Source organism: Plectropomus leopardus, chromosome 6 (assembly GCF_026936395.1).
Source record: "Plectropomus leopardus strain MGB_pleo_1.0 chromosome 6, ASM2693639v1, whole genome shotgun sequence".
NCBI lineage: Eukaryota > Metazoa > Chordata > Actinopteri > Perciformes > Serranidae > Plectropomus > Plectropomus leopardus.
The window spans coordinates 6,433,266-6,445,698 of record NC_142181.1 but is presented as its reverse complement, the minus strand read 5'-3'; the positions used below and the strand labels follow the sequence as shown (position 1 = coordinate 6,445,698).

Below are 12,433 nucleotides of genomic sequence, written 5' to 3'. Positions count from 1 at the left end.
ATACAATAATGCAAAATATACAAATGTAAGTACAGAAAAGAAAAGAAAGTGGGGCAAAGAGCGATCCCCTCGCCCACTCTGCCTCCCAGCCTTTTTTGCAATTTATAGCAGTTCATCTATTCATACACATATAATATGGCATATCATAAATGTACACTAACTTAGCCATGAAGCCCTATTACTTGCCCTTCAAACAGCTTTTAGAATCTGCAGAAGCAACTTTGACTTTTCCATTTCCCAGTCTCTGATATTTCTGGACTGAGGTTCTGGTATATTCACTGGTCACCATTTTAAAGTGTGTTCAAAAATTCCCTTAACTGAATGGAAAAAGTAGTCTCCATTGCATGCACGGTACTTCATGCTAACTATTTCATAATGCAGGTGAGGGCAGAAATTACAATTGTGCTTTACTTTACTCTCCAGCCATAAGTGATGCCACAAAATGACAATTGGTCATGAGTGTCCGAAATCTATATTTACTACTCAGAGTACACTATTGAGTGTTTAAAAGTAAAATTTAAAATCATTAAAGTAGGCAAAATTTTAAATAAATTTCTTTGTTTACCTCAGCAGCACAGAGAACCAGACTAGACAGGCCATCCTCCAGTTAATGCAAACTCAAACCTTCCTCCATGTTTAACTGTTGCCCCAGATCAATTCAGTATTGAGTTTGGAGAGAAGGGCAAAAGCTTGCTTGATCCTGATCATTAATATGATACAGACTGTTAAAGCGGGGCCTCACGATTCTTCAGACATTTTGGATTTTAAGCAAGAGGTGCCAGAAAAGTTACACTAAGGAAATAGAGTGAGTCGTCCACTAATCTGTAGATCTGATCTGCACTTGGATCCCTGGTTATTGTGGTCCACATGTGGAACTTCCTCCAGGTATGTTTTATTTAAAAGTCTTGCAGTCTAAGCATTACAGGCTGGATTTTAATATGAAAACAGGAAGTTTCGTTAATTGTAGCTTGAAGTTTTTTCTTTTCTTTTCTTTTCTTTTCTTTTCTTTTCTTTTCTTTTCTTTTCTTTTCTTTTTTACGTTTAATATGAGAATTCAAACTATTAATGTATTGGACATCAATCTGACAATCAATTTGACAATTTAAGGGTAGACTGAGCATCTGAAATAAGTTACTAAAAATTATTTCTCCCAGTTCGTTTATGCTTAAAAATACCCCCAAAGTAGTACAAACCAAAGGTCATATGTAAATGGCTGGGACAGTGTGTATAATGTCATGCAAAGCAAATACATAACAGAAACTTCTCCGACACGTCTAATATCCAAAGACACTTTTTAGGTGTTTTGCCTTCATGTTCAGCCAAAGGAGCTCATTTTTACTGTTGTTTCCTTTCGCTTTTTCTATACCCGTTAAAATTCATATCAAATTACCCAGCTAGAGATGAGAAAATATGTAGGAATTCACTATATGGATTTATGCATTGCAGCATAGTTTACATCAGAATGTATGTGAGAGGTGAAATCTCATATATACACCAGGTCTCCAATGCAGGAAATAAGCTTGTTATGGTTTCTTGCTGTAGCTGCTTACAGAGCCACAAAAAGGAGAGAATGCATTGATGTCCCTCCCACTGACAGATGTTTGTGTGCTTGACAGGCTTTCAGTGAAATGTAAAAACAAAAATCTGGTTGTTTGTTCAGCTTTCACGGCTTGTGCCATCACCGTTTCCACCCCCAGCCCCCACCTCTGTGCTTTTCTCATTTTAATGTCTCTTATTTTCCATTTGATTGATGTGTAATCTGCAGTCTTTATGCTGTGTGTATGTGTGCATCAACCAAGGCATCAGAATGATGTTCATTTATGTAAGTATGGCCTTGTGTGTGTGTGTGTGTGTGTGTGTGTGTGTGTGTGTGTGTGTGTGTGTGTGTGTGTGTGTGTGTGTGCGTGTGTGCGTGTGCGTGTGCGCGCACGCTCTCCTGTGTGGCTGTGTTGTGAGCTCACAGCCAGCTAGCTTGGGTCCTAGAGAGCCGATTTCTGTCTGTCTGTTAAAGGTTGCCAGTGGATGCTGCACGTTTAAACACATGCTAACACACGCTGACAGGAAGGCAGGGAGGCAAGCAGGCACGTATGAAATCACAGCGGGCACACTGCTGCAGGTCTGTGTCTGCTGCCCGATTACCGACAGAGCATTTTACCCCAGAATAACTGCACTCACTGTGCTATTAATCATCTTTAGTAAAGTGAAGAAGTCCTGTTGGTATTGATAAGCTTTATTAGCTGCTGTACTGTTCCAGAGGTATGTTCCAGTGCTGAATAGCTTCTTGTGTTGGCAACAGAGCTACTTTATGAGATGTCTTTATGAGTGCTCCTCTGTGCCCTCCGCCCTTCAGTGCTGTCTGTGGTTCTCATATAAAACCATCTCTTCTCTCAACAGGGTTCATCCATGTTAAGAGAAATCAGGATGAAAATAGAGAAATGCACTTGTTGACACAGTCATACTTTCATGAAGGGCAACTTTTATAAGGTCTATGGAAGATTGTGGTCATTGTCATGGTATTGCAAAATAATTCTGTTTCAGCAACATTAGTCACCAATGAGAGAACTTTTTGCCATCTACTGGAATAACACTTCCATACACATCCACAGGAGACAGAAACTTCATTGAGATTATCAAAAAGAGGACCATTAATGTTTACTGTAGAGGTAGGAGATAGATGCATGCCTCCTTTCTGCCTAGTGATATGGTTGCTATGTGTAATTCGACAGACAGAAAATAGTTCCTACATGAAACTGCTCACAACAAGGTCTATGGATTATCTTATTAGTACCTCTTCATAACGCGGCAACTCACACTGAAACAGTCTATAGATTAATGAATAGCACTACAGGTAAGAGGCTAAATATGTTTGCCCAAAGCTTTAATTAAACTTTAAATTTTTATTTAATTTAATAATTATTTAATTTAATCAAATATTTTGGATTTTGGGGGCAAGCTGCCCCTTTAATATTAAAGGAATAGTTAAAGATTTTAGAAAATACACTTCTTTGCTTTTTAGCCAAGATTTTAAGATTGATACCACTCGTATATGTAGGCTTACACTAAATATGAAGCTATCACCAGCAGGTGATCAGCTTGTCAGCAAAAAGACTGGTGCGAGAGGCAAAATATAAAAATGACAATTTGTGTCATCTCTGTAACCTGTTTCACCAGCATTTTAATGACTATTATTTTAATGACTAATTTAAAGTAAGTCCTAGCTACAATTTGTTGTCGAAACTGTTATATCTTACCTTGACATTTAAAAACATTGCACTTTTCCACAAAATGTAACTTATTTTGACCTGAAATCACCTAAACCAGGCTTTTTACATTGTATTTTAGGTAGGCATTTTACATGGCTGCTTTGTCTGACTCTGATTGGTAACATTAGAGCCGCACCTGATGCTAGTCCAGAATGTGTTGGGGTGTTTGTAACTTTAATAACCTATTGCTCATTAAATGAGTCATGGCTAAAGACACCCTATGAAGTATGAAGAAACATCACAACACTGCCAACAGTGCCACCTCACATTTTCACGCCTCAATTTGTCTTCCAGCTCTCATGCTCCTGTCCTTCTTCACCTTTCTAGGTGCTTTGGTGAAGACACTTGTATCACTATCCCAGACATCGATGCAGTGGTCATGGTTTTGCAGCCCAGCGAGCCCAGGATAACCATCAGTGGAGTGGACAGACTGAATCGGCCAGCCTCCGACCTCAGAGCGCAGGGAGGCACAATTCTGTTCCAGGACCTCCACATCATCAGCACAGTCGCCAGGGCAGACGCCACCACACATCACACAGGTAAGGACTGTTACATGGCGGCAACTGTGCTATCAAGGGCAACAATATGATAGAAGTTGGTTCCATCATGCTTAAAGTCAGTGAAAGATAATCTTTACATAAAGCTTTAAACGTTTTGTCCATTGGCTCTTGGTAACATTCAATAAATTTGCAACCCTTCAGACACAAATATTAAGGGGTGGGAAGCCAGTTAGGGATCAGTATTTTATTGCAGCATTAAAACTGGAGAGAAAGGAGGAATTTTTAAAACTTATAGCAAGAGGGAATGGTATTTTAAAATACTTTTACAGGGTATGTTCCTTGTGAGAAGCTCCTGCTCCAAAAGGCAGCAGTCTGAGTGTACCTCACACCATGGGAGATGCATACACAACCCTGCAGGTAGAAACCTGTCTTGACTAAATATTTCAGCAGTTTTTCATATTGATAATGTGTTCACTCATTCATGAAGTCCCATAGCCATGCAGTGCCACCTGTCTCCCTATGAAAACAGACCTCCAGAGAAAGCTAAACATTGCATAATGCCTCACAAAACTGTGAATCAGCAGCAGTGAGCATTTCTTTATCTGGTACATCTGCATGCACCATGAACTCAACAAAACAAAAGTTGTGGTGCTTTTCACACCACCAAATTCTCTCCTGCCTGGTCTTTCACCAGGTTGTTAAAATGCTTAAGTATGACTTTTTGATGCAATTTTGGTCCACATGCTAAAGTATGACGTTTTTTAATGTGAATTTAGGACCCTATGCTATAGTATGACTTTTTTGGGCGATTTTGAACCACATACTATACGATGAGTTTTTGACACACACTTGGACCCTGTGATATAGTGTGACATTTTTGACAGGATTTTGGACCACATAATATAATATGACTTTTGTCACAATTTCGGAACACATACTAAAGTATGACTTTATGACGCGATTTTCAACCACATACCATACAACAAGTTTTTGACGTGAATTTGGACCCTGTGCTATAGTCTGAAATTCTGATGCGATTTTTGGCACCTGAATGCAGTTCTTTTTATCTCCTTCGTAATTGAATGTCAGTCGTGGGGCGCATAATTGATCTGTTGATACATTCACTCTGATCAGATCAATGGATTAGAGAAGATATTTGCAGATTTTTGTAAGTAACTTTTAACGCACTGGACATTCTGCTGCTCCTCTCTGCCGCTACGGTGCTATACATAACCCAACCATGTACATACTTTAATACTACTCCTAATTAACAGTCCAGCTCCATTCATTGAGACTATAGTCGAACAAATTAGACTACGCCACCCCGCCATAGTCCTGGTTATTATTGGGAAACACTGATTGAATAATTATTGTCACAAATAGTGTTTTTAGTTGATTTTTAAAATTTTCTATATCTCCCCCTTTTTCCCCTCAAAGTTTGCGGGTTGCTATCCCCACTTTGAAAAACAATTTGCTATACTATGTGGTTTTTAGCTGTTTTTTGGACATACTATACCATGACGTTTTTGGTCATTTTTCAGACATGCTACATTACCATGTTTGTTTCAGTTTTTTCAAAAATCTATACTATGATGTGTCTGGACATGCTATTTTATGTGGTTTTCAAATGTTTTTATTTTGGACATATCATATTTTTTCAATATACCATACTATGATGTTTTTGGTCACTTTTCCTATATGCTATATTATGATGCTTTTGGATGTTTTTTCAACATGCTATACTATGTCGTATTGCGACATGCAATACTGTGTGTGTTCCAGCTGTTTTTTGGACGTCATACTTTCACATTTTTTGACATACTATACTATAACGTTCTCAGTTTTCAACGTGCTGTATTACGATGTTTTTGGCTATTTTTTTGACATGCTATTCTATGACGCGTCTCAACATGCTATACTATGTGGTTTTCAGCTGTGTTTTTGACATGCTATACTTTGACACACTTGACATCATTGGTAATTCTTCAGACATGCTATATTATAATGTTTGTGGATGTTTTTTCGACACACTAAATCATGACATGTCTCGATATGCTATACTATTTGGTTTTCAGCTGTTTTTTGGACATGCCATATTTTGACATTTTTTGCCATACTACAGTCTTGCTTCTTTGGTCATTTTTTCAACTTGCTATTTTATGGGGTCTCTGCCTTTTCTTTTTTTTTTTTCAAAATTGAATACTGTAACATAACTCTACATGCTGTATTAAATGTTTTTCAGCAGGTTGTTGGACACGTCATATTTTGTCATTTTTTGCCATACTATAGCCTTGCTTCTTTGGTCAGTTTTCAGCACGTTATGGATGGGCTTTCTGGACATTTTTTTATGTTTTTTTTTCAACATTGTATACAATAACATGACTCTACAGTCTACTCTACGAGCTACAATATGTAATTTTCAGCCATTTCTTTGACATGTCAAAATTTGACCTCTATCAACATACTATACTGTGTCGTTTTAGGCCATTTTTTCGACATGCTAAATTATGACCTTTTTGGCCTTTATTTCAACATTGTATACTATGACTTGTCTTTTCAAACTACGATATGTCATTTTCAGTCATTTTTTTTGACACGTCCAAATCTGTCATTTTTTGACATACTATAGGATGGCGTTTTTGGCCAGATTTTTGAACATTCTAAGTCATGCTGAAACTGCCTTTATTTCAACATTTTATACTATGACATTTCATCACAAGCTATAATTAGTGATTTTCAGCCATTTTTTGACATGTCATAAATATGGCTAAAAATGAAGCCAAGCAGCAAACAGGTAGTTTGCTTTTTGGCCCATAATAGGTTTGTATGTCTTTTTTAGCCACTCTCCAGTTTCTCAGAAGAATGAAAAGGCAATCAACCAGGGTTGGTAGAAAAAGCTTAAAACTGCTCAAGGCAGGATTTATTCAAGGACAAAAATGTAAAAAGCATGAATCAAAAATAACACTTCCCTCATTCTCTGTCAAAGGAGCCAAATAAATCATTTAACACAGAGACAAGATAAATTAAAACTTTTTTGACATTTGTTGAGTCATTGTACTGTATATTGTGACGTGTCTTGTCAAACCATGATATGTCGTTTTCAAAATTCCAAAATTTCAAAATTTGACGTCATACTTTAGCATTTCAAAAAAATTAGACTATAGTAGGCTGGAAAATCTCAAATTTTCGAAACAGCCAAAAACAGTTGGAAGCCGCATTAAAGAACGTGCCGAGACACGCCATAGTAAAGAATGTTGCAAAAACAGCCCAAAATTGCACATTTTGGCATGTTGAAAAAATGACCGAAAAAGCAAGGCTATAGTAAGGCAAAAATGTCAAAAAATGACCCGTCCCAAAAACAGCTAAAAACAATTGGAAACTGCTTAAAAGAGCCTGCCGAGACACGCCATAGTAAAGAATATTGCAAAAGTAGCCCAAAAATGCAGATTTTGGCATGTTGAAAAAATGACTGAAAAAGCAAGGCTATAGTAAGGCAAAAATGTCAAAAAAAGACCCGTCCCAAAAACAGCTAAAAACAGTTGGAAACCGCTTTTAAGAGCCTGCCGAGACACGCCATAGTAAAGAATGTTGCAAAAACAGCCCCAAAATGCAGATTTTGGCATGTTGAAAAAATGACCGAAAAAGCAAGGCTATAGTAAGGCAAAAATGTCAAAAAAAGACCCATCCCAAAAACAGCTAAAAACAGTTGCAAACCGCATTAAAGAATGTGCCGAGACACGCCATAGTACAGAATGTTTCAAAAACAGCCCCAAAATGCAGATTTTGGCATGTTGAAAAAATGGCCGAAAAAGCAAGGCTATAGTAAGGCAAAAATGTCAAAAAAAGACCCGTCCCAAAAACAGGCAAAAACAGTTGGAAACTGCTTTAAAGAGCCTGCCGAGACACGCCATAGTAAAGAATGTTGCAAAAACAGCCCAAAATTGCACATTTTGGCATGTTGAAAAAATGACCGAAAAAGCAAGGCTATAGTAAGGCAAAAATGTCAAAAAAAGACCCGTCCCAAAAACAGCTAAAAACAGTTGGAAACTGCTTTTAAGAGCCTGCCGAGACACGCCATAGTAAAGAATGTTGCAAAAACAGCCCCAAAATGCAGATTTTGGCATGTTGAAAAAATGACCGAAAAAGCAAGGCTATAGTAAGGCAAAAATGTCAAAAAAAGACCCATCCCAAAAACAGCTAAAAACAGTTGCAAACCGCATTAAAGAATGTGCCGAGACACGCCATAGTAAAGAATGTTTCAAAAACAGCCCCAAAATGCAGATTTTGGCATGTTGAAAAAATGACCGAAAAAGCAAGGCTATAGTAAGGCAAAAATGTCAAAAAATGACCCATCCCAAAAACAGCTAAAAACAATTGGAAACTGCTTAAAAGAGCCTGCTGAGACACGCCATAGTAAAGACTGTTGCAAAAACGGCCCAGAAATGGAGATTTTGGCATGTTGAAAAAATGACCAAAAAAGCAAGGCTATAGTAAGGCAAAAATGTCAAAAAAAAGACCCGTCCCAAAAACAGCTAAAAACAGTTGGAAACTGCTTTTAAGAGCCTGCCGAGACACGCCATAGTAAAGAATATTGCAAAAGTAGCCCAAAAATGCAGATTTTGGCATGTTGAAAAAATGACTGAAAAAGCAAGGCTATAGTAAGGCAAAAATGTCAAAAAAAGACCCGTCCCAAAAACAGCTAAAAACAGTTGGAAACCGCATCAAAGAACGTGCTGAGACATGCCATAGTAAAGAATGTTGCAAAAACAGCCCCAAAATGCAGATTTTGGCATGTTGAAAAAATGGCCGAAAAAGCAAGGCTATAGTAAGGCAAAAATGTCAAAAAAAAGACCCGTCCCAAAAACAGCTAAAAACAGTTGGAAACTGCTTTTAAGAGCCTGCCGAGACACGCCATAGTAAAGAATATTGCAAAAGTAGCCCAAAAATGCAGATTTTGGCATGTTGAAAAAATGACCGAAAAAGCAAGGCTATAGTAAGGCAAAAATGTCAAAAAATGACCCGTCCCAAAAACAGCCAAAAACAGTTGGAAACTGCTTTTAAGAGCCTGCCGAGACACGCCATAGTAAAGAATATTGCAAAAGTAGCCCAAAAATGCAGATTTTGGCATGTTGAAAAAATGACCAAAAAAGCAAGGCTATAGTAAGGCAAAAATGTCAAAAAATGACCCGTCCCAAAAACAGCTAAAAACAGTTGAAACCTGCTTAAAAGAGCCTGCCAAGACACGCCATAGTAAAGAATGTTTCAAAAACAGCTCCAAAATGCAGATTTTGGCATGTTGAAAAAATGACAGAAAAAGCAAGGCTATAGTAAGGCAAAAATGTCAAAAAAAGACCCGTCCCAAAAACAGGCAAAAACAGTTGGAAACTGCTTTAAAGAGCCTGCCGAGACACGCCATAGTAAAGAATGTTGCAAAAACAGCCCAAAATTGCACATTTTGGCATGTTGAAAAAATGACTGAAAAAGCAAGGCTATAGTAAGGCAAAAATGTCAAAAAAAGACCCGTCCCAAAAACAGCTAAAAACAGTTGCAAACCGCATTAAAGAATGTGCCGAGACACGCCATAGTAAAGAATGTTTCAAAAACAGCCCCAAAATGCAGATTTTGGCATGTTGAAAAAATGACCGAAAAAGCAAGGCTATAGTAAGGCAAAAATGTCAAAAAATGTCCCATCCCAAAAACAGCTAAAAACAATTGGAAACTGCTTAAAAGAGCCTGCTGAGACACGCCATAGTAAAGACTGTTGCAAAAACGGCCCAGAAATGGAGATTTTGGCATGTTGAAAAAATGACCAAAAAAGCAAGGCTATAGTAAGGCAAAAATGTCAAAAAAAAGACCCGTCCCAAAAACAGCTAAAAACAGTTGGAAACTGCTTTTAAGAGCCTGCCGAGACACGCCATAGTAAAGAATATTGCAAAAGTAGCCCAAAAATGCAGATTTTGGCATGTTGAAAAAATGACTGAAAAAGCAAGGCTATAGTAAGGCAAAAATGTCAAAAAAAGACCCGTCCCAAAAACAGCTAAAAACAGTTGGAAACCGCATCAAAGAACGTGCTGAGACATGCCATAGTAAAGAATGTTGCAAAAACAGCCCCAAAATGCAGATTTTGGCATGTTGAAAAAATGGCCGAAAAAGCAAGGCTATAGTAAGGCAAAAATGTCAAAAAAAAGACCCGTCCCAAAAACAGCTAAAAACAGTTGGAAAGTGCTTTTAAGAGCCTGCCGAGACACGCCATAGTAAAGAATATTGCAAAAGTAGCCCAAAAATGCAGATTTTGGCATGTTGAAAAAATGACCGAAAAAGCAAGGCTATAGTAAGGCAAAAATGTCAAAAAATGACCCGTCCCAAAAACAGCCAAAAACAGTTGGAAACTGCTTTTAAGAGCCTGCCGAGACACGCCATAGTAAAGAATATTGCAAAAGTAGCCCAAAAATGCAGATTTTGGCATGTTGAAAAAATGACCAAAAAAGCAAGGCTATAGTAAGGCAAAAATGTCAAAAAATGACCCGTCCCAAAAACAGCTAAAAACAGTTGAAACCTGCTTAAAAGAGCCTGCCAAGACACGCCATAGTAAAGAATGTTTCAAAAACAGCTCCAAAATGCAGATTTTGGCATGTTGAAAAAATGACAGAAAAAGCAAGGCTATAGTAAGGCAAAAATGTCAAAAAAAGACCCGTCCCAAAAACAGGCAAAAACAGTTGGAAACTGCTTTAAAGAGCCTGCCGAGACACGCCATAGTAAAGAATGTTGCAAAAACAGCCCAAAATTGCACATTTTGGCATGTTGAAAAAATGACCGAAAAAGCAAGGCTATAGTAAGGCAAAAATGTCAAAAAAAGACCCGTCCCAAAAACAGCTAAAAACAGTTGGAAACTGCTTTTAAGAGCCTGCCGAGACACGCCATAGTAAAGAATGTTGCAAAAACAGCCCCAAAATGCAGATTTTGGCATGTTGAAAAAATGACCGAAAAAGCAAGGCTATAGTAAGGCAAAAATGTCAAAAAAAGACCCATCCCAAAAACAGCTAAAAACAGTTGCAAACCGCATTAAAGAATGTGCCGAGACACGCCATAGTAAAGAATGTTTCAAAAACAGCCCCAAAATGCAGATTTTGGCATGTTGAAAAAATGACCGAAAAAGCAAGGCTATAGTAAGGCAAAAATGTCAAAAAATGACCCGTCCCAAAAACAGCTAAAAACAGTTGAAACCTGCATTAAAAAGCGTGCCGAGACACGCCATAGCAAAGACTGTTGCAAAAACAGCCCAAAAATGCAGATTTTGGCATGTTGAAAAAATGACCGAAAAAGCAAGGCTATAGTAAGGCAAAAATGTCAAAAAATGACCCATCCCAAAAACAGCTAAAAACAATTGGAAACTGCTTAAAAGAGCCTGCCGAGACACGCCATAGTAAAGAATGTTGCAAAAACGGCCCAGAAATGCAGATTTTGGCATGTTGAAAAAATGACCGAAAAAGCAAGGCTATAGTAAGGCAAAAATGTCAAAAAATGACCCGTCCCAAAAACAGCCAAAAACAGTTGGAAACCGCATTAAAGAATGTGCTGAGACACGCCATAGTAAAGAATGTTACAAAAGTAGCCCAAAAATGCAGATTTTGGCATGTTGAAAAAATGACCAAAGAAGCAAGGCTATAGTAAGGCAAAAATGTCAAAAAAAGACCCGTCCCAAAAACAGCCAAAAACAGTTGGAAACTGCTTTAAAGAACATGCCGAGACACGCCATAGTAAAGAATGTTACAAAAGTAGCCCAAAAATGCAGATTTTGGCATGTTGAAAAAATGACCGAAAAAGCAAGGCTATAGCAAGGCAAAAATGTCAAAAAATGACCCGTCCCAAAAACAGCTAAAAACAATTGGAACCTGCTTAAAAGAGCCTGCCGAGACACGCCATAGTAAAGAATGTTTCAAAAACAGCCCCAAAATGCAGATTTTGGCATGTTGAAAAAATGACCGAAAAAGCAAGGCTATAGTAAGGCAAAAATGTCAAAAAAAGACCCGTCCTAAAAACAGGCAAAAACAGTTGGAAACCGCATTAAAGAACGTGCCGAGACACGCCATAGTAAAAAATGTTGCAAAAACAGCCCCAAAATGCAGATTTTGGCATGTTGAAAAAATGACCGAAAAAGCAAGGCTATAGTAAGGCAAAAATGTCAAAAAATGACCCGTCCCAAAAACAGCTAAATACAGTTGAAACCTGCATTAAAAAGCGTGCCGAGACACGCCATAGCAAAGAATGTTACAAAGACAGCCCCAAAATGCAGATTTTGGCATGTTGAAAAAATGACCGAAAAAGCAAGGCTATAGTAAGGCAAAATGTCAAAAATGACCCGTCCCAAAAACAGCCAAAAACAGTTGCAAACCGCATTAAAGAACGTGCCGAGACACGCCATAGTAAAGAATGTTACAAAAGTAGCCCAAAAATGCAGATTTTGGCATGTTGAAAAAATGACCGAAAAAGCAAGGCTATAGTAAGGCAAAAATGTCAAAAAAAGACCCGTCCCAAAAACAGCTAAAAACAATTGGAAACTGCTTTTAAGAGCCTGCCGAGACATGCCATCGTAAAGAATATTGCAAAAACATCCCAAAAATGCAGATTTTGGCATGTTGAAAAAATGACCGAAAAAGCAAGGCTATAGCA

General features: G+C 38.0%; 1 protein-coding gene across 1 annotated transcript in view; it reads left to right on the top strand.

Moving 5' to 3' along the window:
• LOC121943375 (calsyntenin-2-like) overlaps positions 1-12,433 on the top strand; it is a 303,089-nt gene that overhangs the window by 256,866 nt on the left and 33,790 nt on the right. The window contains exon 12 of the mRNA XM_088078593.1: positions 3,591-3,802. Coding sequence (XP_087934719.1) covers positions 3,591-3,802 — 212 coding nt within the window. The remainder of the gene's footprint in view (positions 1-3,590; positions 3,803-12,433) is intronic.